This window comes from Dendrobates tinctorius, unplaced genomic scaffold (assembly GCF_039654945.1).
Source record: "Dendrobates tinctorius isolate UK_male_01 unplaced genomic scaffold, ASM3965494v1 ptg000102l, whole genome shotgun sequence".
NCBI classification, from domain to species: Eukaryota; Metazoa; Chordata; class Amphibia; order Anura; family Dendrobatidae; genus Dendrobates; species Dendrobates tinctorius.
Genome location: NW_027361770.1, coordinates 12,813,978 through 12,827,326, shown reverse-complemented (window position 1 = coordinate 12,827,326; position 13,349 = coordinate 12,813,978). Strand labels below are relative to the sequence as shown.

At 41.1% G+C, this 13,349-nt stretch overlaps 1 protein-coding gene across 1 annotated transcript in view; it reads right to left on the bottom strand.

Moving 5' to 3' along the window:
- Positions 1-13,349, bottom strand: part of MOCOS (molybdenum cofactor sulfurase) — a 420,261-nt gene that overhangs the window by 156,209 nt on the left and 250,703 nt on the right. Inside the window, exon 6 of the mRNA XM_073587739.1 lies at positions 11,800-11,999. Coding sequence (XP_073443840.1) covers positions 11,800-11,999 — 200 coding nt within the window. The remainder of the gene's footprint in view (positions 1-11,799; positions 12,000-13,349) is intronic.

Sequence of the window (13,349 nt, the reverse complement as noted above, 5' to 3'; positions counted from 1 at the left end):
TTAGAACGCATAAATTGGAGTGCATATGCACATAATGTCTAGCTGTATTCAAAAATGAGATATTTAGCAAAAAAATTGATCAATTCAATTGAGCCACCCCGCCGCGCCAAGGCAATCTCATATGGGGGGTCCTACTCTATATATTTTTAATAAATGCTGTGCCATTACGGCCTCCTAAATACATTTAGAGCATGACCACATCAAGTGCAATCTGTACCTGAACATTACTGGATCGCTCCCATGAAGCCAGATGGAGCAAGTGCAGATGAAGGCCAACCAGGTCTGAACATAGACATATCAGGAATGGCCTCCACACATTGCCTGACCAGCAAACATAGATGAAGGGCGATGTTGGTCCAGACACAGGTGCACAATTAAATAAAGCTTAGCATATGCATACGCTTGGTTATGTCCGCCATAATTTTTCTGTGTTCATTGTGATGGATTAGGCTGCTGTGCACACACACGGCAGCCCCACCCTGCCCCAAGCTTTATTTAATTGTGCACCTGTGTCTGGACCAACATCGCCCTTCATCTATGTTTGCTGGTCAGGCAATGTGTGGAGGCCATTCCTGATATGTCTGTGTTCAGACCTGGTTGGCCTTCATCTGCACTTGCTCCATCTGGCTTCATGGGAGCGATCCAGTAATGTTCAGGTACAGATTGCACTTGATGTGGTCATGCTCTAAATGTATTTAGGAGGCCGTAATGGCACAGCATTTATTAAAAATATATAGAGTAGGACCCCCCATATGAGATTGCCTTGGCGCGGCGGGGTGGCTCAATTGAATTGATCAATTTTTTTGCTAAATATCTCATTTTTGAATACAGCTAGACATTATGTGCATATGCACTCCAATTTATGCGTCCTAACCTTAAGCAGTGCTGGCTTCCCCCCCTATTTTCTTGTTGTTGGTTTGTGGCTCACCACCACTGTTGCCGTGCACGCTTGGTTATGTCCGCCATAATTTTTCTGTGTTCATTGTGATGGATTAGGCTGCTGTGCACACACACGGCAGCCCCGCCCTGCCCCAAGCTTTATTTAATTGTGCACCTGTGTCTGGACCAACATCGCCCTTCATCTATGTTTGCTGGTCAGGCAATGTGTGGAGGCCATTCCTGATATGTCTGTGTTCAGACCTGGTTGGCCTTCATCTGCACTTGCTCCATCTGGCTTCATGGGAGCGATCCAGTAATGTTCAGGTACAGATTGCACTTGATGTGGTCATGCTCTAAATGTATTTAGGAGGTCATAATGGCACAGCATTTATTAAAAATATATAGAGTAGGACCCCCCATATGAGATTGCCTTGGCGCGGCGGGGTGGCTCAATTGAATTGATCAATTATTTTGCTAAATATCTCATTTTTGAATACAGCTAGACATTATGTGCATATGCACTCCAATTTATGCGTCCTAACCTTAAGCAGTGCTGGCTTCCCCCCCTATTTTCTTGTTGTTGGTTTGTGGCTCACCACCACTGTTGCCGTGCACGCTTGGTTATGTCCGCCATAATTTTTCTGTGTTCATTGTGATGGATTAGGCTGCTGTGCACACACACGGCAGCCCCACCCTGCCCCAAGCTTTATTTAATTGTGCACCTGTGTCTGGACCAACATCGCCCTTCATCTATGTTTGCTGGTCAGGCAATGTGTGGAGGCCATTCCTGATATGTCTGTGTTCAGACCTGGTTGGCCTTCATCTGCACTTGCTCCATCTGGCTTCATGGGAGCGATCCAGTAATGTTCAGGTACAGATTGCACTTGATGTGGTCATGCTCTAAATGTATTTAGGAGGCCGTAATGGCATAGCATTTATTAAAAATATATAGAGTAGGACCCCCCATATGAGATTGCCTTGGCGCGGCGGGGTGGCTCAATTGAATTGATCAATTTTTTTGCTAAATATCTCATTTTTGAATACAGCTAGACATTATGTGCATATGCACTCCAATTTATGCGTCCTAACCTTAAGCAGTGCTGGCTTCCCCCCCTATTTTCTTGTTGTTGGTTTGTGGCTCACCACCACTGTTGCCGTGCACGCTTGGTTATGTCCGCCATAATTTTTCTGTGTTCATTGTGATGGATTAGGCTGCTGTGCACACACACGGCAGCCCCACCCTGCCCCAAGCTTTATTTAATTGTGCACCTGTGTCTGGACCAACATCGCCCTTCATCTATGTTTGCTGGTCAGGCAATGTGTGGAGGCCATTCCTGATATGTCTGTGTTCAGACCTGGTTGGCCTTCATCTGCACTTGCTCCATCTGGCTTCATGGGAGCGATCCAGTAATGTTCAGGTACAGATTGCACTTGATGTGGTCATGCTCTAAATGTATTTAGGAGGCCGTAATGGCATAGCATTTATTAAAAATATATAGAGTAGGACCCCCCATATGAGATTGCCTTGGCGCGGCGGGGTGGCTCAATTGAATTGATCAATTTTTTTGCTAAATATCTCATTTTTGAATACAGCTAGACATTATGTGCATATGCACTCCAATTTATGCGTCCTAACCTTAAGCAGTGCTGGCTTCCCCCCCTATTTTCTAGTCAATGAGAAGTGCCTGGCTTTCTCCACACATATTGCTTAGAATTATCACTAAAAAGATCTATCTTTGTCTCATCAGACCAGAGAATCTTATTTCTCTTAGTCTGGGAGTCCTTCATGGGTTTTTCAGCAAACTCTATGCGGGTTTTCATATGTGTTGCACTGAGGAAAGGCTTCCGTCAGGCCACTCTGCCATAAAGGCTTGACTGGTGGAGAGCTGTAGTGATAGTTGACTTTATGGAACTTTCTCCCATCTCCCTACTGCATCTCTGGAGCTCAGCCACAGTGATCTTGGGGTTTTTCTTCACCTCTCTTACCAAAGCTCTTCTCCCACGATTGCTCAGTTTGGCTGGACGGTCAGGTCTAAGAAGACTTCTGGTGGTCCCAATCTTCTTCCATTTACGGATTATGGGGGCCACTGTGCTCTTAGGAACCTTGCGTACTGCAGAAATTCTTTTGTAACCTTGGTCAGATCTGTGCCTTGCCACAATTCTGTCTCTCAACTCCTAGGCCAGTTCCTTTGATCTTATAATTCTCATTTGGTCTGACATGCACTGTGAGCTGTGCGGTCTTATATAGAGAGGTGTGTGCCTTTCCAAATCAAGTGTTATCAGTTTAAGCAAATACAGCTGGACTCAAATGAATGAGTAGAACCATATCAAGGAGGATCACAAGGAAAAGGACAGCATGTGACTTAAATATGAGTGTCTGAGCAAAGTGTCTGAATACTTAGGACCATGTTATATTTCGACTTTTCTTTTTTAATAAAGTTGCAAAAAAATCTACATTTCTTTTCTTCAGTCAAGATGGGGTGCAGAGTGTACATTAATGAGAAAAAATGAACTTTTTTGAATTTACCAAATGGCTGCAATGAAACAAAGAGTGAAAAATTTAAAGGAGTCGGAATACTTTCCGGTCCCACTGTATCTGTGAGGGCTTGCTTTTTTTGCGGAATGAGCTCCAATTTTAATTGCTGCTATTTTGGAGTGTTTATGACTTTGTGATCATTTTGTATTTATTTTTATGCAAGACAGGATGAACAAATACAGCAATTCTGGTGTAGTTAATTTGTGCCATTCACCATTCAGGTAAATAATGAAATAGTTTTATTTTACTCGTGCTTACTAACGTGGAGATACTACACTTGTTACTTTTTTGTTTTTGTGATTCAGATTGACTCATATTTTGGATTTGTTGCCTGGTATTTGTGGTTTCCCACCTGGGTTTGAATCCTGGTCTGTTCCCTGAATACAATTCCATCTCATTTTCTGGTATTATGCTGCATCCTGACTGCTATTTATTTGATAACCCCTGGCTATGTGCTTGATTTTCCTGTAAGATCTTTGGAACAAGGCAACCAGCTCCATTGGCTATTTTCAAGACAGTAATTTAGGAATCTAACCAAGAAAGCTCATTCCTCCTCACAAGGTTAAAGGATGAAGAATCAGGTAATTCCTTATACTCAATGCGATACAGAATAATAGTTATAATAATCATAATTAATTATATTTATTATATGAAGAGAGAAAAAAGACCAGCTAGATTAGTGAAGTGGTGTGATAATCCTGTCCAAAAGGATGTGTTTTTGGTCATAATTTTTGGAGACAGAAGTGGAGGTTTGGATTATGGGGATGTTATTTTTAGATCATTAGCAGAATGGAAAGCATGAGTAGTGCACTAGAAAGAGATGATGGAGAAGATGGAGGGTGGTGCAGAACTGTGAAGAGCTTTGTGGGTGAGAGTGATAAGTTGATGTTGTATTCTGTAGTGGATGGGTAACCAGTGCAATGACTGGCACAGGGTGGAGGAGAAAGATGAGCCTGGCTGCTGCATTCAGGGTAGATAAGATAGGGGATCCTTTAGTAAGAAGGAGATCAATTAGTAGAGATCTTCAGTTCACCTGACGAGAATGAATAAGAGACACAATGAGAGTTTTTTTAGTTTCAAGGTAAGAAAAGGTTGGATTCTGGAAATGTTGTTAGGGTGTAGGTTACACAAGTGAATGAGTAATTGGATAAAGAGAGTGAAGGAAATATCTGAGTCAAATACAAGCCTAAAGACTATGGACATGCTGCTTGGGAGTTATTGTAGAAAAACACAGAAATGGAAATATCAGGTTTAGATGGGCTAATAGAGAGAGGAAACACATTACAGTGCTGTGGAAAGATTCGGTTTCAGATATGGGAAATGGGGGGAATGATGTTAGACACAGCGGCCAGCAATCACTGGTTTTTCATAGTAATGCAGGGGTAATGTCAGGAGAAAAGGTGTATAATTGGGTGTCATCAGTATAGAGATGGTGCTGGAAAACAAATCTGCTAATAGTTTTTCCAATGGGAGCTCACAAAATATGAGATTTATCAAAGTATAAAAGGAGGCAAGCAAGTAAAGAACTTCTTTCCAATTGCTTACATGTTTGTTAAAGGGGAAGGGAAAATAAATTACATTATACTTTAAATGGATTTTCAAGCTTTAGTTTTCAAAATGCTAAATCCATAGGTTCTCTGATGAAAACTTAACTGTATCCTATAAAATTATAATTTTAAACCAAACATTAACTTACAGACAGACAGAACAGTGTATAAAGTGCTAGTGCTCAATGTAACCAGTGCTCATAATAAAAATTGGTTTGATCTCATCAGTGTTCAGGAATGTTATTTCTATCACAAGCTTATGATGCCTGAGAGGTTACGTACCTCTTATGGGTAAAATTTAGCAGGTCTATACTTGGGGACTGCCTTAGTGAGGGCAGGAGCAATGCAGGAGCATGACAAGGAATGATAGAGGAAAACAAACTCCATCCCCTTCTCCCCCTCCACCATCCTCCTTTTTTTCCCTGATCCTGCCTCATAAGCCTGTGATGGAAACAAAATTCCGGAACATTGGTGAGATCGTACGAATTTTTATTATGACCACTAGTTACATTGAGCACTAGCATTTTAAACACTGTTCTGTCTGTTTGTAAGTTAATGGTTGACTTTATATTAAACATTTTTAGGATACAATTAAAAGTTATACTTTAGTGAGCACATTAGGGAGCAGAAGAGTTGACTTCTGCGGTAGATGAGGACTCTGTAGCAAGCTCACAAGAAGTTAACAGTCCACTATTTTTCTGAAGCTACTAACCTTAGTTTTATTTTCATGTGTGATAGCAGGAATTAAAAATAAATGAAGTTAAGGAAAATCCTGTATTTTTCTTAATAGAACTACACATGAAAAGGCATCTAAAAGGAAAAGTTCAGGCCAAATACCTGGCACCATGTATAAACACAAACAATGCAGTCCATACAGCCTGATATACTAGGTAGATCAGTGCTCTCACAGGCACATATCACCATTTCCAGGGCTGAGAAAGAGACCATTGTGACTTAGCTGCAGGTTTTTAGATAGCCCAAGGCTAGGCCTGTCTGGATGGAGTGAAGGCGAACTCTTATCACCCCATTCAGACAATCATGTGTGGTGCCCCTGACGGTTCAGTTGCCACAGAGGTACTGCACCTCAACCAGAGGTGTAGTATCCCACTTCCCAGGTAAGGTGGAGGCATCTCACAGAACTCCAACACCTGCATCCAACACTCACTTATAGCAGCAGGGCACCCTGGATGGCCCCTAAGGGAGGATGATCTCATCCTTGCTGGGAAAGGAAAGGATGTTGGGAGGTTGGTGGAGCTAGGAGGTTCAGAGTGGGAGAAGAGAGTTAGCGCTAGAGCAGTCTTCCCAAAGGGGAGGAAGTGAGAGGATGTGTGCAGCAGCTCCTTGTCAGCAGGAGGTGCTGGGAGGGAAAGAGACAGAAGAAAGCTCCCTGAAGAGGGAAGGGGTCCTAGGGGCATGGATAAGTGACCATACGTTCCGTGGGGCCCGATCCATAAGCGGAGGGATCAGGTTGCACGTGGTTTCCGGCACCCTAGCCTAGTAGAGTGAATAATGGACTCAACTAGCAAGCCGGAGTTAGAGGCACCTTTAGGGTACCTCAGCCACAAGCCACAGTTATCTTCTGTTGAAACGCAGCCATAAGGGAGCAAGGTAAGGCAGAGAGGACGTTACTACACAAGGTCTGCAGCTGCTGGCCTGGGACACTGACTGTGAGGTGCTGGGAAGTAAGAGGAGTAGAAATCAGCACAGAAAGACAGCCAGGAAAGGAACACACTGAGGGAAGTTCTGGAAAGGTGTTCTCCATCTGCCTGGAAGTTGGCTGGATCCCTCACCTGGAGGAGCCAGCACCAAGTGGGCATCTGTGCACACCAGAACTGCTTTGGAACTGCACCCAGCTGTGTCCTCTGAATTCTTTCCTCAACACTCACTCAGCACTGCTACATCTACCATCAGCAAAATTAACATCTTTAATAACAACTACTGCCCTGGGACAACAGCGCTGCCTGTGGAGAGCTATTCCAACTCTGCTGCATTACACCATCAGTCCCAGAGGATCTGCACTGCAGCTCTGGTCGCCTCTGACCAGAAACCACAGGTGGCGTCACGAACACTTAATACAAAAACTCTTCATTTTTCATCCCTTGTAAATATTGCCCCTTTTATTGAAAGCCCCTGGCCACGGACCGGGTCACCGCCGCTGTGACACTGCCCCTTTAAGAAGCGGCCCGGCACCGAGTACCCCACGGCCCTGGTGGCCGCTCCACATGCATCTTGTGGAAATATAGACACCAGGTCTGCTATAATACTTTGAACCCATAAGCTCCTTTCAGAGTGTTGTAATGCTGAAATGCAGTTGCGTAACTATTTGACTTGTGGCATGAGTATGCTACTGCATTTGATCACGGACCTCACAGACAATAAAAGTCCTCAGTTACTTGTTGTAAGGTCTCTGCCGATTCTTGTCTCTTTTGCTCCTGCTTCAGCCACTAGGGAGTGACGTGCCTTTGTTGAGGGTGATGCGTGACAGCATCATTTATGCTTAAATCCTAGGACTTTTGGTGTTGCTAGATCAGAGAGCTATGGGTTTAATAGTCTGTTTATTGTTTACTACTTTCTAAGAGTCTTTGGTGAGACGACTGCTATTTAAACCATGGGTCTCTGACTTCTCTTGCCAATCAATTAGTTTTGCTACCTGACTTGAGCTCTGCTCCTTGTTTCTATTGGTTTCCTGATTGCTTCTGTATTCTGATCCCAGCGTAAATTTTGAATATTTTCATTTCATGGTTCTGTTCCTGATATGACCTCTTGACTTTGTCCCTACTTGTCGACCCTTCCTGCCTCTGGTTCACTCCATCGGACAGCATCCCTACCATAGAAGCAATCCACTGGCCTCCGTTGTAAGACCAGATCCCTCTACATGGGTGAAAGGGTGAAGGTTGGGGTACCTCTGGAATGTGTCAGAATGGCTTGTGACAAGTCTGCCAAAGGCAGCCTCTTTGAACATGAGGCCTTTTACAATTGTGACACTCTGCTTAGTCGTGGCTGAGTATAAGTTAGAATATTTTATAAATACACTATTAATATTTAGGTTTCACAAAGGTGGTATTATATAGGGCCACACAAAGAGGGTAGTTATTACTATTATTACTTATTATTATTACACAGGGAAGAAAAGCGGCATATTACTTAACAGTGGGCACAAATTTAATGGTGGGAACAAAGGAGGTAACTATGACAGAGTTCATGTATAAATGGGGCCTCATTACTGTCCTTTGTGTACAAAAAAGGGATTAATTACTTGTAAAAAAGTATTATTACTCTTTAGGAGGCATAATTGTGGGCATTAATGCTATATGGTTGAACATCGGGAACAGAATTAATGTGAAAAGGGGATCTTTTACCGTGTGGCGTACACAATGTTGCATTATTACTTTTTGACATACAGTACAAAAGTAAGCACTTGTAATGCGTGGTTCACCATTTTGGGCACAATATAGACTCTATAACAACAATATTTCTGAAGCACAGTGCTTATAAGTGATGTGTAACACAGCGGGTACAGAAATAGTCAAAAAAGGAAACAATAGGCAAAAAGTTGGGGTGCGAAGCATTTGTTTTTAATTTAATAACAGTATGATACTATTTAGTGATTAAGTAACGGTAATACTAGTGGTTATGGTGTGGTGGTGTTTATTAGACTTTGTATAGCGGTTAGTTTTTATATTGGGTAGTTTTATTTAGGTATCCATATAAAATAAATAAATAATACTGGTCTTCTAGTGTGCTTCATACGGTAACAGTATAAAGGTAATTATTAATCACTGCACAGAGGTAATATTGGGTCGTAGTCAAAAGGTATTATTTATTTAAATATTTAGTAATATTTGACTGTACAGTATATTTGGATTATTTATGTGCATTATGTGTCACAATTATTTCATAAGTACATAAAATTATTTGAATCCATAATGCATATACTTGAGAGTATACATACAGTCATCACACGTGTAATTCGCAGTTGTATACCAAAGTAAATTTTGGTCTTGCACTAAATGGGCAGCAGGGCCAATGAACCTTTAGCAACACCACGGCGAAAATGTGTGCAATGCTGCAATTTCATATGGATGTAAATATCAACAGACTTAATATCTGGGACAGTTAGTAAAGATAAATATGACCTAATTTTTCTAATGATTGGAGATTATGCATAAGCACCCGACAACTGCACACAGCTAAATTAGTAGCAAGCGAAGAGTTGAATAATCAGGAGCTTATATTTATAGTCTCCGTGCCATGTAAATTATGCAAATTTTGGAGACTAACTGTTAGCTTTTTATATCTTATTAATCCTAATGCTTTATGACAGTTACACTGTTAATGTGCTATTTTACTTTCGTTTCCATTAAATTTATATCAGGCTTTTTTCATTATCTGTCTAAAGTACTTAAAATACAGACACTTGAATTCAATAGGTCAATGAATTCTGGTAACTCAAGGAAACTTTTAAAACTTTTGCCACATTTAGCGCAGTATCAATTTAAATATTCACGAGAATTATAACCTCTTATTGAAGATTTCATGTAATGTAGCGGGAGAGTGTTCCTTATCTGTTTGTGCTGTTAAATAATCCTATCCCACTTGGGATAAGCAAGTATAGCTGACAGATAATGAAAATAATTGGACGTATAATTTACAGAAGCCTTTTACAGTTTCATGGTCAATAGCGACACAGGCTTAACTTTTAGTAGGATCCAGTACTTGAAAGGTATCAAAACAATGTCCCAGATAGAATCGTTATCATTAATTGAACATATTTTTCTAAATAACCAACTGAACGATGTAGGCAAGAAGGAAAACAGATTGAAAATATAATCATTTCCATCCAGATTATGTTGTGATTGAATATGGAGCCTCAATTGCTATGCTTCAAGGAATAATTCTCACGAGTCTTCATTACACTGTTTGTACATTTATATACAGTATCTATATATCTAAATATTTGGCAAATAATGTAGAACAGAGTGTAATACAACATATCCTTGGTCACTCTCTTGTTGGAAAGTAGTTTTAGGGTGAATATTCACAAATTACTGCAGGGTTTTAAAATCTTCAGCATTTTACATTAGTGCTACTCAATATGTTATATTTGCAGCCAGTTTGCATTAGTGTATGTCACGTCTTTGTGCATTGCTTGTAGACATTTTATTCTATTGGAAATCCAAAGCAGTAAAACATCTACTGCCTGTAACTGCTGTATTTCCCCCATACTTTGCACTGGTTGTCCTGTCAAACCGATAAGTCTGAAGTCACTCTGCGTGACTGCAGAATTATGAATTCCCCCAGCACATACAGTGTGAGTTGCGGGAATTCGCCGATTCAGATCCAGGAGCAGAGGGTATGTATGAGTTATACATACCCCTGGACCAGTGAGCGCAGCCTCGCTCTGCATACACTTGTATGGAGCGAGGCCACACTTTCCAGTTAGACATGCCCACTGGTCATCTGCTTCACTACAGAGGGTGCGGCCATGGCTCTATACAAGTGTATGGAGCGAGGCCATGTCCTCTCTCCAGTGGTATGTATAACTCATACATACCCTCCGGTCCCAAGTCTGAAACCAGCGAATCTCTGCAGAGCACAGTTCGTGTGCTGGGGGGGATTCATAAGTCTGCAATAACACAGAGTGACTGGAGAGTTAGCGGTTTTGACCAGACAAACCCTTTAATGAATGGAATCAATGGAGTACTAAGTGCCTAATTCAGTAAAAGGCTCTCACCACTTAATGTGCCTGTGAGTCAGGACTTTAGAACATTTCTGGCGAAAGTTTTAAGCTAAAATGCCATCACTAGTGATGAGCGAGTATACTTGAGATTTGCTGAGCATGCTCGGGTGGTCTCTGAGTATTTGGATGTGCTTGGAGATTTAGTTTCTGTCGCCGTAGCTGCATGATTTGCAGCTGCTAGACAGCCTGAATACATGTGGGAATTTCCTCACAAACAGGCAACCTATTAAGGTGTTTTACATCATAAACAAGCAAATCACCTTAATTAATCAATGCCTGTGTACACCTAGCAACTGCTGAACCTGCAGAAGCTAACCAGTGGGATGCTAGGTATTAGACTCCACCAATCTGATATCCTATGAATGGGCTACCAATATACTGGTTCAGGAAACCTCCTCTGGGTTATAATTTACGTGAATTCGGTAGGTCCTTGTCCAACATATAATCTATGAATGTCCGAACCATCAAGCTCTTGGCACTGGAATTTAATAGAACCATTTATTTAGCTGAGACTCAGTGTAAGTGAGTAAGTTCTAAGCACTAACTGTCTATTTTTACCAGAGATCTGTGGTTTTTGATAAGCTATCTGTGGAAAAGAAGAATCTTCTGAAAATTTTGCAGACCTTTTAACCTCTTTACAGCAGGCAATCATATAAAGGTTGTTATAATGCACTCTCAAATGTCATATAGTTTTTTGACAGAATAACTCTAGGCATCATTGTAAAGAATTCTACATTTTTTACATTCTTTCACTATAATTTAATAGGCAACATCACTTGTACGGAATCAGTAGAAGACCGGATGCTTTTATTTTCTCAATTTGTGTTCAGTAAAGTGTACGCATCTGATGCTTAGATTCTACTCTGTGGCAAATATCTATTCACGTTAAAGGACTAACATTTATTAAGACAATAAGACCTGTCAGAATATTTAACTCAAAGGGAAAAGAAAAAAGTTTCAGCCTAAACCTGCACATACTGTATGTAAATAAAGCCAAAGTGAAGTGAATAAAGGCAAGGAACATGAATAATGTATTGCAATTAATAACAGAGAAATTACTTCATAGATGGATTATATGAACCTTGACAAATATGTACCTGAGAATAGCCGATTACGCCTCCAGTTTCATCCAGCACATTAAAATTAATGACGGGACCCTGCACATCGAAAGTCCTAACCTCTGTGTCAGTGTAGATGTGTACCACAGGCTGTCCATTAGCGTAATGCAGGGCCGACAGCACAGAGTAGGTGTAGCTGGCCAGTGTATGGGTATGATTCTTAATATTCACCATTCCACCTGCAATACAAAGTACCAGTTAGCATATTCTCAGCATTCATAGCACATAGTCATTTAACAATAGAAAGAACATATTGATGACAAAAACTAAATGTCACAAATGGAAATAAAAAATGGCGTAGTTATAAACAAATGTATAACTGTACGGAAATACGGCATTTTTTCATTTTAGTGCTTTTATTTTCCTTATTTTCTTCTAACAGCAATAACATTATATTTCAGTTGAAGGCTTGTTTGTGCAAGAAAAGTTGCAGGTTTAAATGACACAATTATTTTTACCATCTGATGCACAAAAGAAAGAAAATAACTTGCATGTTGGGTGGAAAAAACAAAACAAAATAGCAATTCTTTCCTTGTCTTTGACGTTTTGTTTTTATGATGTTCACTTTGGAGCACAAATGTCTCGGTAACATAGCCTTAAGGGGGGTATAGATCTGACATAAACAAGGACTTTTGGTGTCACTAATTGCTGCTGACGTTCTGCAAAATCTCAAGGCAAATCAAATATGCTAATTAGGGTTCAGTAATAAACGTATTAGTGCACTGTTCTGTCTATTGGTTTTATATACTCCCACCTCCTCAAGTAGTGCTTCAGGTGCCGGACTTTTTTTTAACAGTTTTAATTAGTTAGCTTAAGTTCCCACAATGAGTTTTTTGGAGGTTTGAGGCTGCGCATTTTCATTGTGCCAAAAATACAACATTTTACAGCTCTAGCAAAGTGGATGAGATATATAGTAAGACTGTTTAATTGTAACGCGGCGATCATTCCTACTGGTGTGCTCAATGCTTGCTATGCACATATGTCATGATTCATGCTGGATCAGGACTGATAAAAAGCACAGGTAACCTTTTTTTTTTCTTAAGCTGTGTGTAAGTTTGGTTTTTGCCCCCGGTGGCCATTAGGATTATTGCACTGTGGTGTCGTTTGTTCTAAGTTTGCTCCCGGTGGTGGTGAGCGTCATTGCACTCTGGTTTCTTTAGTTAAGTGCACATGATTATAATGCAGGTGTGATTGCTCTGGCTCTGCTATAAAAGAGTCACAGGTGTTACAATCAGTGTTGGTGATAGCGTTCATTTCAACCATCCTTGGTGGAGGAAGGAGCTGGAGAGCGTTCTTTGCAGCACTGTCTTAGCCCTGGTGTGGAAGGAGTCATAGTGGATTTCCTTGTAGCTCTGACAGAGCTTGGTGGCAGCGATTCAGGAGGAGAGCTGCATTCTGGTGGTGGACTCTGTTGCCAGGAGCAAGTGCAACAGAGTAAAGCTAAGTGGTGTTTTGCTGTTTGTGCTTTTCCTTAGTGTGTATTAGTGCAGCGGTGGGGACAGTGCCTGTGCCACCCAGCTCCCTAGCAA